This window comes from Rattus norvegicus, chromosome 1, assembly GCF_036323735.1.
Source record: "Rattus norvegicus strain BN/NHsdMcwi chromosome 1, GRCr8, whole genome shotgun sequence".
NCBI classification, from domain to species: domain Eukaryota; kingdom Metazoa; phylum Chordata; class Mammalia; order Rodentia; family Muridae; genus Rattus; species Rattus norvegicus.
This window is the reverse complement of record NC_086019.1, coordinates 171,355,368-171,374,856: the sequence shown is the minus strand read 5'-3', so window position 1 is coordinate 171,374,856 and position 19,489 is coordinate 171,355,368. Positions and strand designations below refer to the sequence as shown.

General features: G+C 38.1%; 1 protein-coding gene across 1 annotated transcript; it reads right to left on the bottom strand.

Annotated features, from left to right (window-relative positions):
* Positions 1 to 12,404: 12,404 nt before the first annotated feature.
* Positions 12,405 to 13,343, bottom strand: Or5p4 (olfactory receptor family 5 subfamily P member 4). The gene has a single exon (NM_001000216.1). It carries the CDS (start codon positions 13,341 to 13,343, stop codon positions 12,405 to 12,407), a length of 939 nt encoding a protein of 312 aa, NP_001000216.1.
* Between the last annotated feature and the right edge of the window lie 6,146 nt (positions 13,344 to 19,489).

Below are 19,489 nucleotides of genomic sequence, written 5' to 3'. Positions count from 1 at the left end.
ACACCCGTTGAAGGAATCTTAGAGAGGACTGAAAAGAGTTTGAAGGGGCTTGAGATCCCATATGAACAACAATGCCAACCAAACAGAGTTTCCAGGGACTAAGCCACTACCCAATGACTATACATGGACTGACCCTGGGCTCCAACCGCATAGGTAGCAATGACTAGCCTAGTAAGAGCACCATTGGAAGGGAAAGCCCTTGGTCTTGCCAAGACTGAACCCCCAGTGAATGTGATTGTTGGGAGGGTGGTAATGGGGGGGAGGATGGGGAGGGGAATACCTAATTAGAAGGGGAGGGGGAGGGGTTATAGGGATATTGGCCCAGAAACCAGGAAGGGGAATAACAATCGAAATGTAAATAAGAGGGTCTTCCTGGTTGCTGCCTCTGCAGAGAGCCCGTGGGCAGCACCCCACGAGCGAACTTGAGCCTCGGGACCACAGGAAAGACCAAATTTTCTGCTGCAAGAAAGCTGCCTGGTGAACTCAAGACACAGGCCCACAGGAACAGCTGAAGACCTGTAGAGAGGAAAAACTACACGCCCGAAAGCAGAACACTCTGTCCCCATAACTGACTGAAAGAGAGGAAAACAGGTCTACAGCACTCCTGACACACAGGCTTATAGGACAGTCTAGCCACTGTCAGAAATAGCAGAACAAAGTAACACTAGAGATAATCTGATGGCGAGAGGCAAGCGCAGGAACCCAAGCAACAGAAACCAAGACTACATGGCACCATCGGAGCCCAATTCTCCCATCAAAACAAACATGGAATATCCAAACACACCAGAAAAGCAAGATCTAGTTTCAAAATCATTTTTGATCATAATGCTGGAGGACTTCAAGAAAGACGTGAAGAACTCCCTTAGAGAACAAGTAGAAGCCTACAGAGAGGAATCGCAAAAATGCCTGAAAGAATTCCAGGAAAACATAAATAAACAAGTAGAAGCCCATAGAGAGGAGACACAAAAATCCCTGAAAGAATTCCAGGAAAACATAAATAAACAAGTAGAAGCCCATAGAGAGAAGACACAAAAATCCCTGAAAGAATTCCACGAAAACACAATCAAACAGTTGAAGGAATTAAAAATGGAAATAGAAGCAATCAAGAAAGAACACATGGAAACAACCCTGGATATAGAAAACCAAAAGAAGAGACAAGGAGCTGTAGATACAAGCTTCACCAACAGAATACAAGAGATGGAAGAGAGAATCTCAGGAGCAGAAGATTCCATAGAAATCATTGACTCAACTGTCAAAGATAATGTAAAGCGGAAAAAGCTACTGGTCCAAAACATACAGGAAATCCAGGACTCAATGAGAAGATCAAACCTAAGGATAATAGGTATAGAAGAGAGTGAAGACTCCCAGCTCAAAGGACCAGTAAATATCTTCAACAAAATCATAGAAGAAAACTTCCCTAACCTAAAAAAAGAGATACCCATAGACATAAAAGAAGCCTACAGAACTCCAAATAGATTGGACCAGAAAAGAAACACCTCCCGTCACATAATTGTCAAAACACCAAACGCACAAAATAAAGAAAGAATATTAAAAGCAGTAAGGGAAAAAGGTCAAGTAACATATAAAGGCAGACCTATCAGAATCACACCAGACTTCTCGCCAGAAACTATGAAGGCCAGAAGATCCTGGACTGATCTCATACAGACCCTAAGAGAACACAAATGCCAGCCCAAGTTACTGTATCCTGCAAAACTCTCAATTAACATTGAGGGAGAAACCAAGATATTCCATGACAAGACCAAATTTACACAATATCTTTCTACAAATCCAGCACTACAAGGGATAATAAATGGTAAAGCCCAACATAAAGAGGCAAGCTATACCCTAGAAGAAGCAAGAAACTAATCGTCTTGGCAACAAAACAAAGAGAATGAAAGCACACAAACATAACCTCACATCCAAATATGAATATAACGGGAAGCAATAATCACTATTCCTTAATATCTCTCAATATCAATGGCCTCAACTCCCCAATAAAAAGACATAGATTAACAAACTGGATACACAACGAGGACCCTGCATTCTGCTGCCTACAGGAAACACACCTCAGAGACAAAGACAGACACTACCTCAGAGTGAAAGGCTGGAAAACAACTTTCCAAGCAAATGGTCAGAAGAAGCAAGCTGGAGTAGCCATTCTAATATCAAATAAAATCAATTTCCAACTAAAAGTCATCAAAAAAGATAAGGAAGGACACTTCATATTAATCAAAGGAAAAATCCACCAAGATGAACTCTCAATCCTAAATATCTATGCCCCAAATACAAGGGCACCTACATACGTAAAAGAAACCTTACTAAAGCTCAAAACACACATTGCACCTCACACAATAATAGTGGGAGATTTCAACACCCCACTCTCATCAATGGACAGATCATGGAAACAGAAATTGAACAGTGATGTCGACAGACTAAGAGAAGTCATGAGCCAAATGGACTTAACGGATATTTATAGAACATTCTATCCTAAAGCAAAAGGATATACCTTCTTCTCAGCTCCTCATGGTACTTTCTCCAAAATTGACCATATAATTGGTCAAAAAACGGGCCTCAACAGGTACAGAAAGATAGAAATAATCCCATGCGTGCTATCGGACCACCACGGCCTAAAACTGGTCTTCAATAACAATAAGGGAAGAATGCCCACATATACGTGGAAATTGAACAATGCTCTACTCAATGATAACCTGGTCAAGGAAGAAACAAAGAAAGAAATTAAAGACTTTTTAGAATTTAATGAAAATGAAGGTACAACATACCCAAACTTATGGGACACAATGAAAGCTGTGCTAAGAGGAAAACTCATAGCGCTGAGTGCCTGCAGAAAGAAACAGGAAAGAGCATATGTCAGCAGCTTGACAGCACACCTAAAAGCTCTAGAACAAAAAGAAGCAAATACACCCAGGAGGAGTAGAAGGCAGGAAATAATCAAACTCAGAGCTGAAATCAACCAAGTAGAAACAAAAAGGACCATAGAAAGAATCAACAGAACCAAAAGTTGGTTCTTTGAGAAAATCAACAAGATAGATAAACCCTTAGCCAGACTAACGAGAGGACCCAGAGAGTATGTCCAAATTAACAAAATCAGAAATGAAAAGGGAGACATAACTACAGATTCAGAGGAAATTCAAAAAATCATCAGATCTTACTTTAAAAACCTATATTCAACAAAACTTGAAAATCTTCAGGAAATGGACAATTTCCTAGACAGATACCAGGTATCGAAGTTAAATCAGGAACAGATAAACCAGTTAAACAACCCCATAACTCCTAAGGAAATAGAGGCAGTCATTAAAGGTCTCCCAACCAAAAAGAGCCCAGGTCCAGACGGGTTTAGTGCAGAATTCTATCAAACCTTCATAGAAGACCTCATACCAATATTATCCAAACTATTCCACAAAATTGAAACAGATGGAGCCCTACCGAATTCCTTCTACGAAGCCACAATTACTCTTATACCTAAACCACACAAAGACACAACAAAGAAAGAGAACTTCAGACCAATTTCCCTTATGAATATCGACGCAAAAATACTCAATAAAATTCTGGCAAACCGAATTCAAGAGCACATCAAAACAATCATCCACCATGATCAAGTAGGCTTCATCCCAGGCATGCAGGGATGGTTTAATATACGGAAAACCATCAACGTGATCCATTATATAAACAAACTGAAAGAACAGAACCACATGATCATTTCATTAGATGCTGAGAAAGCATTTGACAAAATTCAACACCCCTTCATGATAAAAGTCCTGGAAAGAATAGGAATTCGAGGCCCATACCTAAACATAGTAAAAGCCATATAGAGCAAACCAGTTGCTAACATTAAACTAAATGGAGAGAAACTTGAAGCAATCCCACTAAAATCAGGGACTAGACAAGGCTGCCCACTCTCTCCCTACTTATTCAATATAGTTCTTGAAGTTCTAGCCAGAGCAATCAGACAACAAAAGGAGTTCAAGGGGATACAGATCGGAAAAGAAGAGGTCAAAATATCACTATTTGCAGATGACATGATAGTATATTTAAGTGATCCCAAAAGTTCCACCAGAGAACTACTAAAGCTGATAAACAACTTCAGCAAAGTGGCTGGGTATAAAATTAACTCAAAAAAATCAGTTGCCTTCCTCTATACAAAAGAGAAACAATCCGAGAAAGAAATTAGGGAAACGACACCCTTCATAATAGACCCAAATAATATAAAGTACCTCGGTGTGACTTTAACCAAGCAAGTAAAAGATCTGTACAATAAGAACTTCAAGACACTGAGGAAAGAAATTGAAGAAGACCTCAGAAGATGGAAAGATCTCCCATGCTCATGGATTGGCAGGATCAATATAGTAAAAATGGCCATTTTACCAAAAGCAATCTACAGATTCAATGCAATCCCCATCAAAATACCGATCCCATTCTTCAAAGAGTTAGACAGAACAATTTGCAAATTCATCTGGAATAACAAAAAACCCAGGAGAGCTAAAGCTATCCTCAACAATAAAAGGACTTCAGGGGGAATCACTATCCCTGAACTCAAGCAGTATTACAGAGCAATAGTGATAAAAACTGCATGGTATTGGTACAGAGACAGACAGATAGACCAATGGAATAGAATTGAAGACCCAGAAATGAACCCACACACCTATGGTCACTTGATTTTTGACAAAGGAGCCAAAACCATCCAATGGAAAAAAGATAGCATTTTCAGCAAATGGTGCTGGTTCAACTGGAGGTCAACATGTAGAAGAATGCAGATCGATCCATCCTTATCACCCTGTAAAAAGCTTAAGTCCAAGTGGATCAAGGACCTCCACATCATACCAGACACACTCAAACTAATAGAAGAAGAACTAGGGAAGCATCTGGAACACATGGGCACTGGAAAAAATTTCCTGAACAAAACACCAATGGCTTATGCTCTAAGATCAAGAATCGACAAATGGGATCTCATAAAACTGCAAAGCTTCTGTAAGGCAAAGGACACTGTGGTTAGGACAAAACGGCAACCAACAGATTGGGAAAAGATCTTTCCCAATCCTACAACAGATAGAGGCCTTATATCCAAAATATACAAAGAACTCAAGAAGTTAGACCGCAGGGAAACAAATAACCCTATTAAAAAATGGGGTTCAGAGCTAAACAAAGAATTCACAGCTGAGGAATGCCGAATGGCTGAGAAACACCTAAAGAAATGTTCAACATCTTTAGTCATAAAGGAAATGCAAATCAAAAAACCCTGAGATTTCACCTCACACCAGTGAGAATGACTAAGATCAAAAACTCAGGTGACAGCAGATGCTGGCGAGGATGTGGAGAAAGAGGAACACTCCTCCACTGTTGGTGGGATTGCAGACTGGTAAAACCATTCTGGAAATCAGTGTGGAGGTTCCTCAGAAAATTGGACATTGAACTGCCTGAGGATCCTTATTTATAATAGCCAGAAGCTGGAAAGAACCCAGATGCCCTTCAACAGAGGAATGGATACAGAAAATGTGGTACATCTACACAATGGAATATTACTCAGCTATCAAAAACAACGAGTTTATGAAATTCGTAGGCAAATGGTTGGAACTGGAAAATATCATCCTGAGTGAGCTAACCCAATCACAGAAAGACATACATGGTATGCACTCATTGATAAGTGGCTATTAGCCCAAATGCTTGAATTACCCTAGATCCCTAGAACAAACGAAACTCAAGACGGATGATCAAAATGTGAATGCTTCACTCCTTCTTTAAATGAGGAAAAAGAATACCCTTGGCAGGGAAGGGAGAGGCAAAGATTAAAACAGAGACTGAAGGAACACCCATTCAGAGCCTGCCCCACATGTGGCCCATACATATACAGCCACCCAATTAGACAAGATGGATGAAGCAAAGAAGTGCAGACCGACAGGAGCCGGGTGTAGATCGCTCCTGAGAGACACAGCCAGAATACAGCAAATACAGAGGCGAATGCCAGCAGCAAACCACTGAACTGAGAATAGGACCCCCGTTGAAGGAATCAGAGAAAGAACTGGAAGAGCTTGAAGGGGCTCGAGACCCCAAAAGTACAACAATGTCAAGCAACCAGAGCTTCCAGGGACTAAGCCACTACCTAAAGACTATACATGGACTGACCCTGGACTCTGACCCCATAGGTAGCAATGAATATCCTAGTAAGAGCACCAGTGGAAGGGGAAGCCCTGGGTCCTGCTAAGACTGAACCCCCAGTGAACTAGACTATGGGGGGAGGGCGGCAATGGGGGGAGGGTTGGGAGGGGAACACCCATAAGGAAGGGGAGGGGGGAGGGGGATGTTTGCCCGGAAACCGGGAAAGGGAATAACACTTGAAATGTATATAAGAAATACTCAAGTTAATAAAAAAAAGATAAAAAAGAAAAAAAGAAATGTAAATAAGAAATACACAAGTTAATAAAGATGGGTAAAAAAAGAAAAAAAAACAAAAAAAGAATTATAGACTTATCAAAAACATAGGTTTTTGAACCTTATAGTAGAGTTCCAGTCTGTGTAAATGAAGTTATATGTATATGCTAGAGATTGTATTGGAGTTAAAAATTCTGAAAGCAAGATTCAAGAATGCAAGAAACTAGAGAATTGAATTTGAAATTTTCAGAGTCCTATTCTACTAAGAAATTCGAGTTTTTCAAGATACACAGCAACTGGCTAGACAAAAATAAGCTAAAAATTTGAGTACAGATTTTAGTTTTTTGTACTTCATTTTTCAGAGTTTTATAATTTTAAGTCATTGAGGAGAGAGTGAACCTATAATACTATAATATTTTATTTGGGATATTTTTAGCATAGAAAAACTTTAGGTTAATCTAGGAAAACATGGTCTTCATTGTCCATCACTCAATAATTTTAAAAATGACAAGGCATGGCAAGGGTAAAACCAAATAAAAATAATTCAAGCATTGCAATTGCAAATAGAGAGAGAGAGCAGAGAGAGAGAGAGAGAGAGAGAGAGAGAGAGAGAGAGAGGGAGAAAGAGAGAGAGAGAAAGAGAGAGAGAGAGAGAGAGAGAGAGAGAGAGAAGGATAGAAGGAAGGAAAGAAAAGGGAGAAGGATGAAAAGGGAGGAAAAGGAGATAGAAAAGAGTAAATCTGAATCAGAGAAATGAAACCTAAGTGAGGGATTTAGTGTCTGTACATTGAGTGTGTACGGTTGTGTTACTCAGCCACAATGAGTGTGTTACTCAATCACAGTGGGTTGCTACTCAATCACAGTGTATACAGTGGGTATGTTAATTAAAATGGGTGTGTACAGTGGGTGTGTTAGTCACAGTGAGTGTGTACAATGTGTATTTAACTCAATCACAGTGAGTGTGTAGAGTGGGTGTATACATTGGGTATATTACTTAGTCACAACATAAATAGGTATTTGTAACTGAGATCTGTTGATAGAAAAATATATATATTACTGAATGAAAATGCAAATAGTTCAAGAGCTTCCTGAGAGAAGTGAAATGTTCTAACACATGGATGTTCAAAATGGAAGGTCAATGAGGTAGAAGATATGTTTGAAGATAGTCACTGTCGCGTGCCCAACGTCTCGCCAGCATAAACGACGTGCAGCAACAGGATTCTTCTGCGAACAAGCCTTTACTGTACAGCTCTCTTGAACAGGGACAGGGGACCTCGAGCAGCAAAAGCGCTCACCTTATATACACAACAGTATGCTAATAATCCTTCAGGGATTGGTGGGGCACGGGTCACCCCACTATCACCCCACTGTCATCCCACTATCACCCCACTACTTGTCCTCCAGGGATTGGTGGAGAATGAATCACCTCACTAGCATGGTACCGCCCCTCATTAGCATATTACTGGCCAACTGACACCAGGTGCAAAACCTGCGCATGCGCAGTACCGTTGTTCGCCACTGGAGGGCGCCCTACAAGTCACAAAAAAAAAAAAAAAACTCTAAATTAGGGAAAGAACATGGGCAGAAGCTGTAGTTCAGTAGAATGCCTGCTTAGTAGGTAGTAGGACCTATATTTGGTTCTTCATGGGAGGGGAGACAGGAACAGAGGCAGAGAGAAACAGATGAGAGAAAGACAGACAGACACAGAGAGACACAGACAGAGACAGAGTTTGTAGAAAATAAAATGTGTATTCCCTTTATAATGAAAATTATAAATTACATTCAAAGAAATGATTGAAAAACTAGAACTCATTGGAATTTTGTGTGAAAATTGTTTTTAGCTTATAACTCAAAATTCTATGCAAAAGAAAATATCAAATTGAGGGTGAAAAAATAAATTTTTGACAAGAAGAAACCTGTTAAAAAGTCAACATGAATAAACTATTATTATGAGAAGAAACAATATTTTTAAATAAAAAGCTATTGAAGACAGCAATGGATTGCAAAAGCTAGAATGTACATACAGTTATCTATGTAGGTTTTATAGATAGTAGGCAGAAATCTTGAAAAGTAAATAGCAATTGGTTTATATTGCTTGTGCATGACATCGTTGTCACAAAGCTTGTAAAGTCAGCTTAAAATTAGGAGAAAAGTAGTTCCATTTCACAACCTATGTGATACTGAAATGATCACATAAACAAATTTGAACACAAGTCTAAAGATTTATTTACCAGTACACACACACCCATAACTTTTACCCAATTACAATACACAATGATTTTGTGAGCCCTACAAATTGATCTATTTCCCTTAGACTTTTGAGCATCAATCCACTGCTGTATTTTCAAAAACTGGAGAAATTTTATGGTTCCTAAGTTCTAGGCCATTTCAGTTCAGGGCCATTTAATAAAATATATAGAGACCAGGAAATTTTTAAAAGAAACACAGGTAAAAATTTTAAATCTTTCCAGTTTGAATACCTGCAATCCGTGTTTTTAACTAGGAATCTTACAAATAAGTGAAGATTACACACACACACACACACACACATACACACACACACACACAACTATGAGAATTTTGGATTGGTCTCAGTGAGAGTAGAATCATTATCGTTGATTCTTCAATGAGAGTAGAATCATTATCATTGATCCTTATTTATCAACTCAGTATGTTTGGGTGAAATTCTTTTTATTGGTACAGGTTTTCTTTTATTTTGTCTTTTCTCGTTTTAAGAAGGTATTTACTACAGTGTGTTCCTGGTGCCCTCCAAGCCTCCATTCCCCTCTATTTCTGGAATAAGTAAATGAATAGTGAAACTTAAGAAAAAACTAAACATGCAATTGTATTTGCTTGCTAGTGCTACTAGAGCCAATACCATAAGTTAGATGTCTTAAGCAATATAGATGCATGTCTTGCAGTTCTGGAGGCTTGGAATCCAAGATGAAGGCATCTCTAGAGCATGTTTCCTCTCATAGTTCTGAGAGAGAATTTGTTCCATGCCCCTCCCCTGGCCTTTTCAAGTTTAAGGTTATTTTTCGCATTCATTGGCATATAGCAGCAGCATCCAGATCTGTGTCATCTTTTTAGTGGTGTTTTGCCCTTTGTGGTGTTTGCTTCCAAAATTCCTCCTTTGAAACAGTTCCCTAATCATAGTCTACTGGAGCCCAATTTACTCCAGCAGGTTTTCTTCCTAAAAAAAAAAAAAAATCTGCAATGAATCTATTCTCAAGTAAAGTCACATTCAGTGACTCTGAGAATTAGAAGTCTTCCATGAATATTTTAGAAAGACAAAATTGATTTCCAAACTGCATCCTAGTCCTTCATCACCTTTTCTCTTAGGAACATGCACACCTTCAGCCCTCTTCACTGCTTTGGGTCATATGGTAAGGTAATAAGTAAAGTCACAGTTTGGAGAAAGAAAGCCTGACTATCTGCCCTGCGGTACAAAGTAAAGACAAAATTCTAGGTCTCAAGGTGCAAAAACGGAGGCAGAGGTTGTCTGTATAGTAGAGTGTTTTCCTAGCATCCACAAATCTTGGGCACAGTCTCCAGCACCAAACCAAAACCAACCCAAATATGAAACCATGTGACCATCCACACGAAATAGATTCTCTAGCATCAGTTATTCTGTTTGTACAGGTAATGCCTTGTTCTTTCATGTTTATCCAGAACAAGGGAACAGAACATGAACCTATATCATCACACAAAAGGACTCTAACAATGTGAGTTGTACCCACATTGTTAATTACATCTGGATGAGTTAAACCTGAATCCTTTAGCATTGAAACACATGAGACTTAACTCTGTATGAGTCAGTAAGGGAGCACTTAAAATTCACAACAAAAACTATTCAGATAAAGATAAGATAAATATGTCACATAGCAACCTTTTGAATGAAGGAAAAATGAAGGAGAAAGACTGACTATTTAGAAGGGCATAAAGTAAGGTCCATCCATGTCTATGAGGTCCATCCAGGCCTATTATAGTTTGTATATAAAATCTCATGACCCATCTCCCCACATGTGTGCAGCGTATATGTTTGAATACTTACTCTCTAGCTGGTGGACTTGTATCTGGGGGAAGACTGTGGAATCCTTGTGTCTGTGGCCTACCTATTAATAGGGGCATGCCTTAAAAGTGATAGTAGATCCTACTTGTGCCCCAAGCTCTCTGATTCCTGTCTCACCACATTGTAATAAGTCATATGATCATGACACCGCAAGCCAGATACCCCAGGGGCCATGCATTCCCACCATGATAGAACTGTGAAGCAAAAGATCTCTTGCCTCCCTTAAGTTGTTTCTGTCAGATACTTGGTAACAACAATGAATAAAAAAGATGACATTTTACAAAGAGGTGATATGTATCAAAAAAATGAAAGGGGAATATTAAGAAGAGATATAGCCAATCCAATAAGGTTCACTGGATTTGAGAGTCTTCAAGAAAAGACCAATGAAGTTGGCTGTTATCTAAGAAGGTTTCATTTGGGGACAAAGTTATTAGTACCTTCTTGAAGAGCCAAGTGGAAGGAAAGATGAGGATGGCCAGGAACGGATAATGAAAATCTTCAGGCAGCAGATTTCAAACTTCCATCATTACGTTGAAACATTATTTTCCCCAGACTGAAGTCAAATCCTGGGCCATGTATGTCTGTGCATGTACCTGCCCTACAATCATTGTATTGGTAAAAGCATGGGTCCATAGAATTTGTAAATTAGCAAATTTCAGAACCATAAGCAGAGAAATCCCAAGGCAGCTTCCAGCTGACAAGGACATCTGCTTAATTTGCCTACTGATCAATCCAAGAATGAGAACTATGCTTGAGAAATGGCTTTTCCATAATGGTTTTGCATTACAACAATGTTTAGAATAAAAATGCATTCCCTAAAATATTAATCGGAAATCACTGTTAGAAGAGCTATAGAGAGAAATTGCCACACAGACTGATCAGGACTGATTGGCTGAGGTAGGTAAACAGTGACCAAGAGGATAGAAAAGTGAGTGGTAAGGACTTTCTCTGGTTAAGCCATAATTTCCTCTTTACTTGCTATTCTTCAAAGACATTTTTGCCACCCTATTATTATCTTCCAGAATAAAGTCTATACCCAAATCCACTCTAATACCTGTGTATGCAGACCTCAGTTATCAGATCTAGACTAAGATTCATTCAATTTCCTCTGTTATCTGATTTGGATCTTGTAATAGTAAAATGACTCTTTTCATTCTTGACCAAATTAAAGAAAAATAAACATATTTTTCCGGGACATGATCTTCATTGTTTCTTGAAGTCATTTATCATGTAAAGGAAAAACCTTTAAAGGTTAGTAAATCCCAAACTTAAAGGCATAAAATTTCTTATGGATCTATTAAAAATTTCATTCCCAAATGTTATTTTAAATAGGAGATTGAAAGACATTTGATCCTTGAAATATATCTATTTAAGTAACATTGCAAAATTGGCCAATAAGGAACAGTCAAAGTTGTAAACTATCTTGTGAACTAGTCTTACCTTTTAAAAACCCACATTTCACTTGAACAAAGCAGAGATCAATGTAAATGGCACTTTTTAACTTTTAAATGAAAATAACCAGTGAGAGTATTAATCAGAGAATATTAATCAGGTAGTTTTTTTTCTCTTAAGAAATGGATGACCATGATGAGTGTGACTGATGTGGAGTAGACAGTGTCCACAAAAGCTAGATAGCTGAAGAACAGATATGTGGGAGTGTGAAGCTGCAGGTTTCTTCTAATTAAGAGGATTATACTGTTATTTCCCACTACAATCACTGTATAAACTGTAGAAAGAAACACAAATAAAATGCAAGAGAAATGGATGTAGATATTTCAGCAATATAAGGATGGCCACAAGAGAATTTCACAGGTGGGAAGAGGTCAAATTTCTGTATTTATAGTAGCTTCTTGCTATGAAAGAGTTTAGGATAAATAACATGAAAATATCAAGCACTGATATTCCTCAAATTACTGATTTTATTATCCATATTTTTTCCTGATTTACTTCAAAGGAACCAATGTGTTCTGGCCATTAATTTTTTCATAGCCTCCTTTACCTCCTTGTTCCTCAGACTATAAATAAGAGGGTTCAACATGGGAATCACCACTGTGTAGACCACAGAGGCCACTTTGACTTGGTCAGCTGAATAGCTGGACTTGGGCATCACATACACAAACAGAACTGTCCCATAAAACAAAGTGACTGCAGTGAGGTGGGATGTACAGGTGGAAAAAGCCTTGTTCCTTCCCTCAGCAGAGCGCATCCTTAGGATTGAGTGCAGGATATAAATGTAAGACACAATGATGGTAGAGAGCGTGCTCACAAGGACGGATGCAGAAGAGATGGATGGAGATATTTCAGCAATATAAGCATGACCACAAGAAAGTTTCACAAGTGGGAAGAGGTCACAGAAAAAATGGTTGATTTTGTTTGGGCCACAGAAGTTTAGGTTCACAAAACAGCCTGTGAACGATGAAGCATTCATGCATCCACCCAAGTATGATGCCCCCAGCAGGAAGCAGCAGATTGATGGGGACATTTGAGTGGAGTACAACAGGGGTGAGCAGATGGCCACATAGCGATCATAAGCCATGGTGGCCAGCAGGAAGCACTCTGTAGTTCCAAAAGCTACATCAGAGCCAAGCTGGGCTGCACAGCCAGCAAGTAGGATAGTAGTTTCTTCTCTTAAGAAACTGATGAGCATGATAGGTGTGACCGATGTGGAGTAGCCGATGTCCACAAAGGCTAGATGGCTGAGAAACAGGTACATGGGGGTGTGAAGCTGAGGACTGCTCCGAATTAGGAGGATTATACTGATATTTCCCACTACAGTCACTATATAAACTGGTAGAAAGAACACAAATAAGATAGCGCGTAGTGTAGCGCTATCGGTTAGTCCCAAAATAATGAATTCTGTCACCATGGTGTCATTTTCAGTCTCCATTCATTCACTCAATGGTGCCTACTGGAACCAGAACCAGAGAAGAGTCACTCTCTGAAATAACCCTGTTCTAAATATAGTCTTATAAATTCATTTTAAAATGTCAATTTTGTCTTAGTCACAGAATGTTTTGTAATTTTTTTTAAATTCCATTAAGATATTATAATAGAAAAGTCATTACTTTAGGATCCAACTATGAAGATCCTACTTGCATGTGAAAAAAAACAAGTTTTGTCAAGGTATGTATAGGAAAAATATACATGAGTAATCCATAGTGACATTAATTTTAACAGCACCAACTGTGACTAATAAATATTTATGCCAGATGTGACTCTTGTTCCTCCTATTCCCATCACAAATATGCCTCTGCCTTAGTGCTCTCTTCAGTAAACGCAACCTCCTTTTGTGTAATTGTCTTGCTAATAACAATGGAACTAGGTTGAACATCTTTTTTAAAATGGCATGCTAGAATAGAATAACCCAATGTCTTATTTATAAAAACAAAATCAGTACCAAGAGCTAGATCTTGTCTACGTTCAAAATAGACAGTCTCATCACAATTTTTATTATCACTCTGATATAAACTTACTAGACATTTTACAAAATGTCCCATGACTCTCCTCCACTCCTTTACCCTTACAGGATTGTAAGAAGTAATAAGAGTCTATATATTGCTATACATCAGCATCAAATAAATGAACAGAAGTATCTGGGAGCTTGCATTAGGCAAGTTTTATGTCTAAAATGCAGCGGTCAGGAAAGAAAAGAATGTGCATCTGGCATAGGGCAATGGAGTTAGAGAAATCTGGATAGAATGGGAAGCTGCAAAATTGGCAAATTATAATGAAAGGGTGATTAGGATTTCAATTAGCATAAGAATAATGGGCCTTCCTTCAAGAGCATAAACAAGGATAGAGAGACTGTTAGTCCTATTCACCCATTTCCAAAACTCTGAAGTCCAATAGATTCCTCACAATTATTTGCTTTTTCTTTTAAAATTTCTATCTGAGATGTAAGAAACAGTACATATATAGGTGTCACAAATACAAACACACACACACACACACACACACACACACACACACACTGGTGGTTGAATTCAAAGTTATCAAGTTGTATTAGGCCAAAGTTTCTCTAGTACTATGAGTCACAATTTCTCAATTAACTGCTTCTAGAGAAAGAACCATAGCAGAGACAAACTTTCTTAAAGAAAATAAATGTATAAAAGATTGTTTCGAGGTAGGATGTGGATGCCTGGGGTAAAAAGGACTAAACTATATACAGAAATACAATGAAGTAAGGAGCCACACAAACCGAGGACATATTTGTACCCTACTGAACAGAAACAGACAAATGACAAGGACTTTTAACCTCCTGTTCCCTGCCTGTACAAAACAGAACATACATACCACACTAGATTCCTGTGTTTGTGGGAATAAAGACACTGACCACTGTTCAAACTCTAAAGAGATAGCAAAGATGTGTCAATCTCCTACACTTTCCTTAAAACTAATAGTTACTTCTGCAACACTTAGGAAATTTAAGTATTCCTGTATCCTTGAAAAGCCGTGTGTCTAAGTCAGTGACATATCTACCACAACACCCAAGAGGGGCTCCAAGGAATTGTTACTGTACAGTAAAGTCACTTTTAAGTGAGTGTTTGGTCATCTGGGATACAACCCAAAATAACTTACTTCCCTTAAAATTACAAGTTAATTATTTCAATTGTTTTGGGCAATCTTACTAACATTCTAGTGGGACAGAGAATTTACATGTACTTACGTTTTGGGACAGAAAAATCAAGTGTGCCTGTGATTATATATAGAGATGAAATATTTTTAATTGCCCATGGGTTTAATTTGTTTTTAATTGAATGATTCTCAAAAGGAAATGACATCATTTAGCTGTAACTTAATTTGGCACTTCTAAAATATGGCTGTATTCTGTGGCCCAGGTTTCATATTTCTTTATAGAGATGATGCATTTACTAGAATTCAGTTAACAGCTCTGTATCCAATAGATCTGAAATATCATTTTCAATAGTGAAATCATATTTATTTTTATGTCTTTTAATTTGTTATAGAAGACGAGATATTGACTATACTTGTGGGCAGATACTCCCCCTTCTTCATTGCCTACTAACATTTATGATTTCCAATAGAATAATCAAACTTATACTGACATTGTAATGTCCTGGCCATGCACACAGGCATTCTGATTGTCAGGTTACCCTAGCCACGATTGATACTTGCAATAAACTTAAATTGGGGCTGTACTTCCCTTGCACAAGATCTTTCCATGGTGGGCTTAAGGATCCCATTGGTCATTTCTCTCTTCTACAAAACTAAGCCTGAGGACCCACACTTGGAGATGTAGAACCTCAAGTGGCCCAATTCCAGCTAAAAAATAGGCTGCATAGTTTTATCTATTATATAACATACTGCTCATTTAAGTTGTAAAAAAGAACAGTGGCTGATGAATAGTATAAATAGCTAACCAAAAATTAAGTTAAAATATCCCAGACTGTATCTGGGAAAATGAGTTTCATTTCATCTTTGTCTTCTCATTAGCATTTTGCTCATAGTAGTTGATTTCTATGCCCATTATCCATGACTTAATCTATGCATATTTAATGATTCAAGTGTAGAATACAGGAAAAGGTAAATAGATATTATTGACTTCATGTTAAATTGCTTTAAAAATGTTCATATAGTAGTAAGTTAATGATAGAATAATAATCCACAACTTTATTCTTACTCAACTATAAATCATTCTTTAAGTCCTGCTCCATGATTTTTCCCATATAAATTGACTGTAGTCAACTTAGGTCCCAGATTTAAATAACTTGTCATCAATGACTTTTCTGATATCTTGGACTAAAGCACTTTCTACAAAAATGCAGTCTTAGAAAACCCTGAAAAAAAGCTTGCAGTATTCTATAACTACCCATGGGAGTAATCTCCTCTGCCTAGTTCTTAGAATTCAGAAGATTGCTATTCAAATCATATTACCCATATCAAATGAATGAATAAAAACCTGTTTAGAGTTCTTATTTTATCATGCTAAAACCATCACATGTGATCTACCCTTTTAACAAACATTTAGTGTATAAGAAAGCATAGTTAACTACAGATGTAAGGTTATTCAGTAGCAGATTTGTAAAATGTATTCATTCTTCCTAGCTGATAATTTATGCCAATGGACTAGGAAGGGTAATAAAATACTTTCCCTACCCTCTAGCTTAGAATCCACAATTCCACTTACTGGGATTGTGCACTTGTCTTGTGTTTGTTTGTTCATTTTATTGGATTATTTTATTTACATTTCAAATGTTATTCCCTTTCGCAGTTTCCCCGACATAAGCCGCCTATCCTTTCCCCCTCCCCTTCTTCTATAAGGGTCTTCCTCTCCCCATCCACTCCCTTCACACCCCAAACATTCCCCTAAACTGGGGGTCCAACCTTGGCACGACCAAGGGCTTCTTCTATTGGTACCCAACAAGGCTATCCTCTGCTACATATAAAGTTGGAGCCATGGATCAGAACATGTATAGTCTTTGGGTAGTAGTTTAGTCCCTGGGAGCTCTGGTTGGTTGGCATTGTTGTTCTTATGGAGTTGCAAGCCCCTTCAGCTCTTTCAATCCTTTCTCTAATTCCTCCAATGGGAGCAGTGGTTTGCTGCTAGCATTTGCCTCTGTATTTGACATGCTCTGGCTGTGTCTCTCAGGAAACATGTATATCCGGTTCCTGTCTGCATGTACTTCTTAGCTTCATCAATCTTATCTAGTTTTAGTATATATATTTATATATGGCACATGTGGGACAGGCTCTGAATGGCTATTCCTTCAGTCTCTCTTCTGAACTTTGCCTCTATATCCCCTCCTATGAATATTTTTGTTCCCACTTTTAAGAAGAAGTGAGGCATCTGGATTTTGGTCATCCTTCTTCTTGAGCTTCATGTGGTCTGTGGATTGTATCTTAAGTAATTCAAGATTTCAGGCTAATATCCACTTATCAATGAGTGCATACCATGTGTGTGTTTCTGTGATTTGGTTACCTCATTCAGGATGGTATTTTCTAATTCAATCCATTTGCCTATGAATTTCATGAAGTCACTGATTTTGATAGCTAAGTAATACTCCATTGTGTAAATGTACCACATTTTTTAATGCATTCTTCTGTTGAAGGGCATCTGGGTTCTTTCCAGCTTCTGGCTATTATAAATAAGGCTGCTATGAACATAGTGGAGTATGTGTCCTTGTTATATGTTGGGGCATCTTTTGGGTATTTGCCCAAAAGAGGTATAGCTGGATCCTTAGGAAGTGTAATGTCTAATTTTCTGAGGAACCTCCAGACTGATTTCCAGAGTGGTCATACCATTTTGCAGTCCCACCAACAATGGAGGAGTATTCCTCTTTCTCCACATCCTCCCCAACATCTCTTGTCAACTGAGTTATTTATCTTAGCCATTCTGACTGTTGTGAGATGGAATCTCGGGGTTGTTTTGATTTGCATTTCCCTGATGTCTAAGAATTTCGAGCATTTCTTTAGGTGCTTCTCAGCCCTTACACTTGTCTGTTTTCAAGAAATCATAATACTTGGAGTCATGCAGCACTTGCTCATCTGTGATAGATTTATTCACTTAACATGCTGTTCCCACAGACTATGCATCATGTAATGGCATACTGCACTTTCCTTCTGCTATTAGATTTAGTGATATTTTGTTGTGTAAACATACCACATTTTCTTCATCCATTTATCTGTTGATGGGCATTGGATGTTTTTAAATGCTGGTTGCTGTGATTAGTATTGTACCCGATAGAAAGTATGAATAGTGCTTAGAAAATAGATGTTTTAATTCTTCTTAATAAATGCTGATAAGACAGATTTGATGTCTTGCCTGGTAGTTTCATTCTTAATTTTTAAAAGAGAACTTCATCATGTTCTTTTCTGTAGAGGATGCACTGTTGTACACCCTTATCTACAACACAGATTATTATGTACTCTACATAATTGGAACAAAACTCACTCTTTTTGCAATAGTCATCCTGTGAAGTATGGAAAATAATTTTAATTTTAATTGACATTTTAAATATGATTAGTGACACTAAACATTTTTCGATATATCCATTGTTCATTTGCACATCTGTTCAATTTCTTGGCCCATTTTTATTTTTTAATTAATTAATTTACTTATGCTATGTATATGGGTCTGGTGTATGTGTGGGAACCAGAAAAGGATATCAGTTCCCCTGTGACTAGAGTTAACTGACAGCTGTGAACTGCCATATGGGTGAACTGCTGAGACATCTCTCCAGCTCCAATCCATTTATAAACCATGACTTTTTCAGTTCAAAGGATTCTTTGCTTGTTTTTTGCAAAGTAACTCTTTTTGGATATGTGATGTGCAAATGTTTTCAAGTTCCATGGCTTTCACTTCCTTCTCTTGAGTCTTCTCTTTGCACTAGGGAGGATTTCGCCTTGATGGGATCTAATTTGGTTTTAGTTTTGTTATTTGTATCTTTAAGTTTCGTGTGCAAGAAATAACTACTCAGACAACTGTCAGAGGTTGGCTGCCCATGTATGATTATAGGATATTTATACTTTCAGATCTGACATCAATCCAGTTCAGTTGATTTTTATATGTATAAGGCTGAGGTTGTATTTCATTCTTTTACATTTAACTATTTAGTTTTCTCAGTCATATGTTAATGAGAAATTCTATTATCTACTGTGTGGTAATGACACAATCTTCAAAGATTACTCAGAATATAGGTGATATTATTACCTTATTTTTTTCAGCATTATTATTCTCTCATATATACATGCTGGCTAAATTTTCCCCTCCTTCCACTTCCCCTAGATTCTCCCCTACCCCTCACGTTCCTCTTCCCCTCTCCCCTCCCCAAATCCACTGTCCTTTAACTGTCCTTCAAAAAATAGGAGCCGCCCAGACACATCAACCAAACACTGCATACAAAGTCAGAATAAGACCAGGAACATACCATCACATCAAGGCAGGACAAGGTGACCCAGTAAGGCAAAAAGGTTCCAAGAAGTAGGCAAAGGAATCAGCAACAGCCCCTGCTCCCACCACCAGGTTTTTCATAAGAACACCAAGCTAATCAGCCATAACATATATGCAGAGGA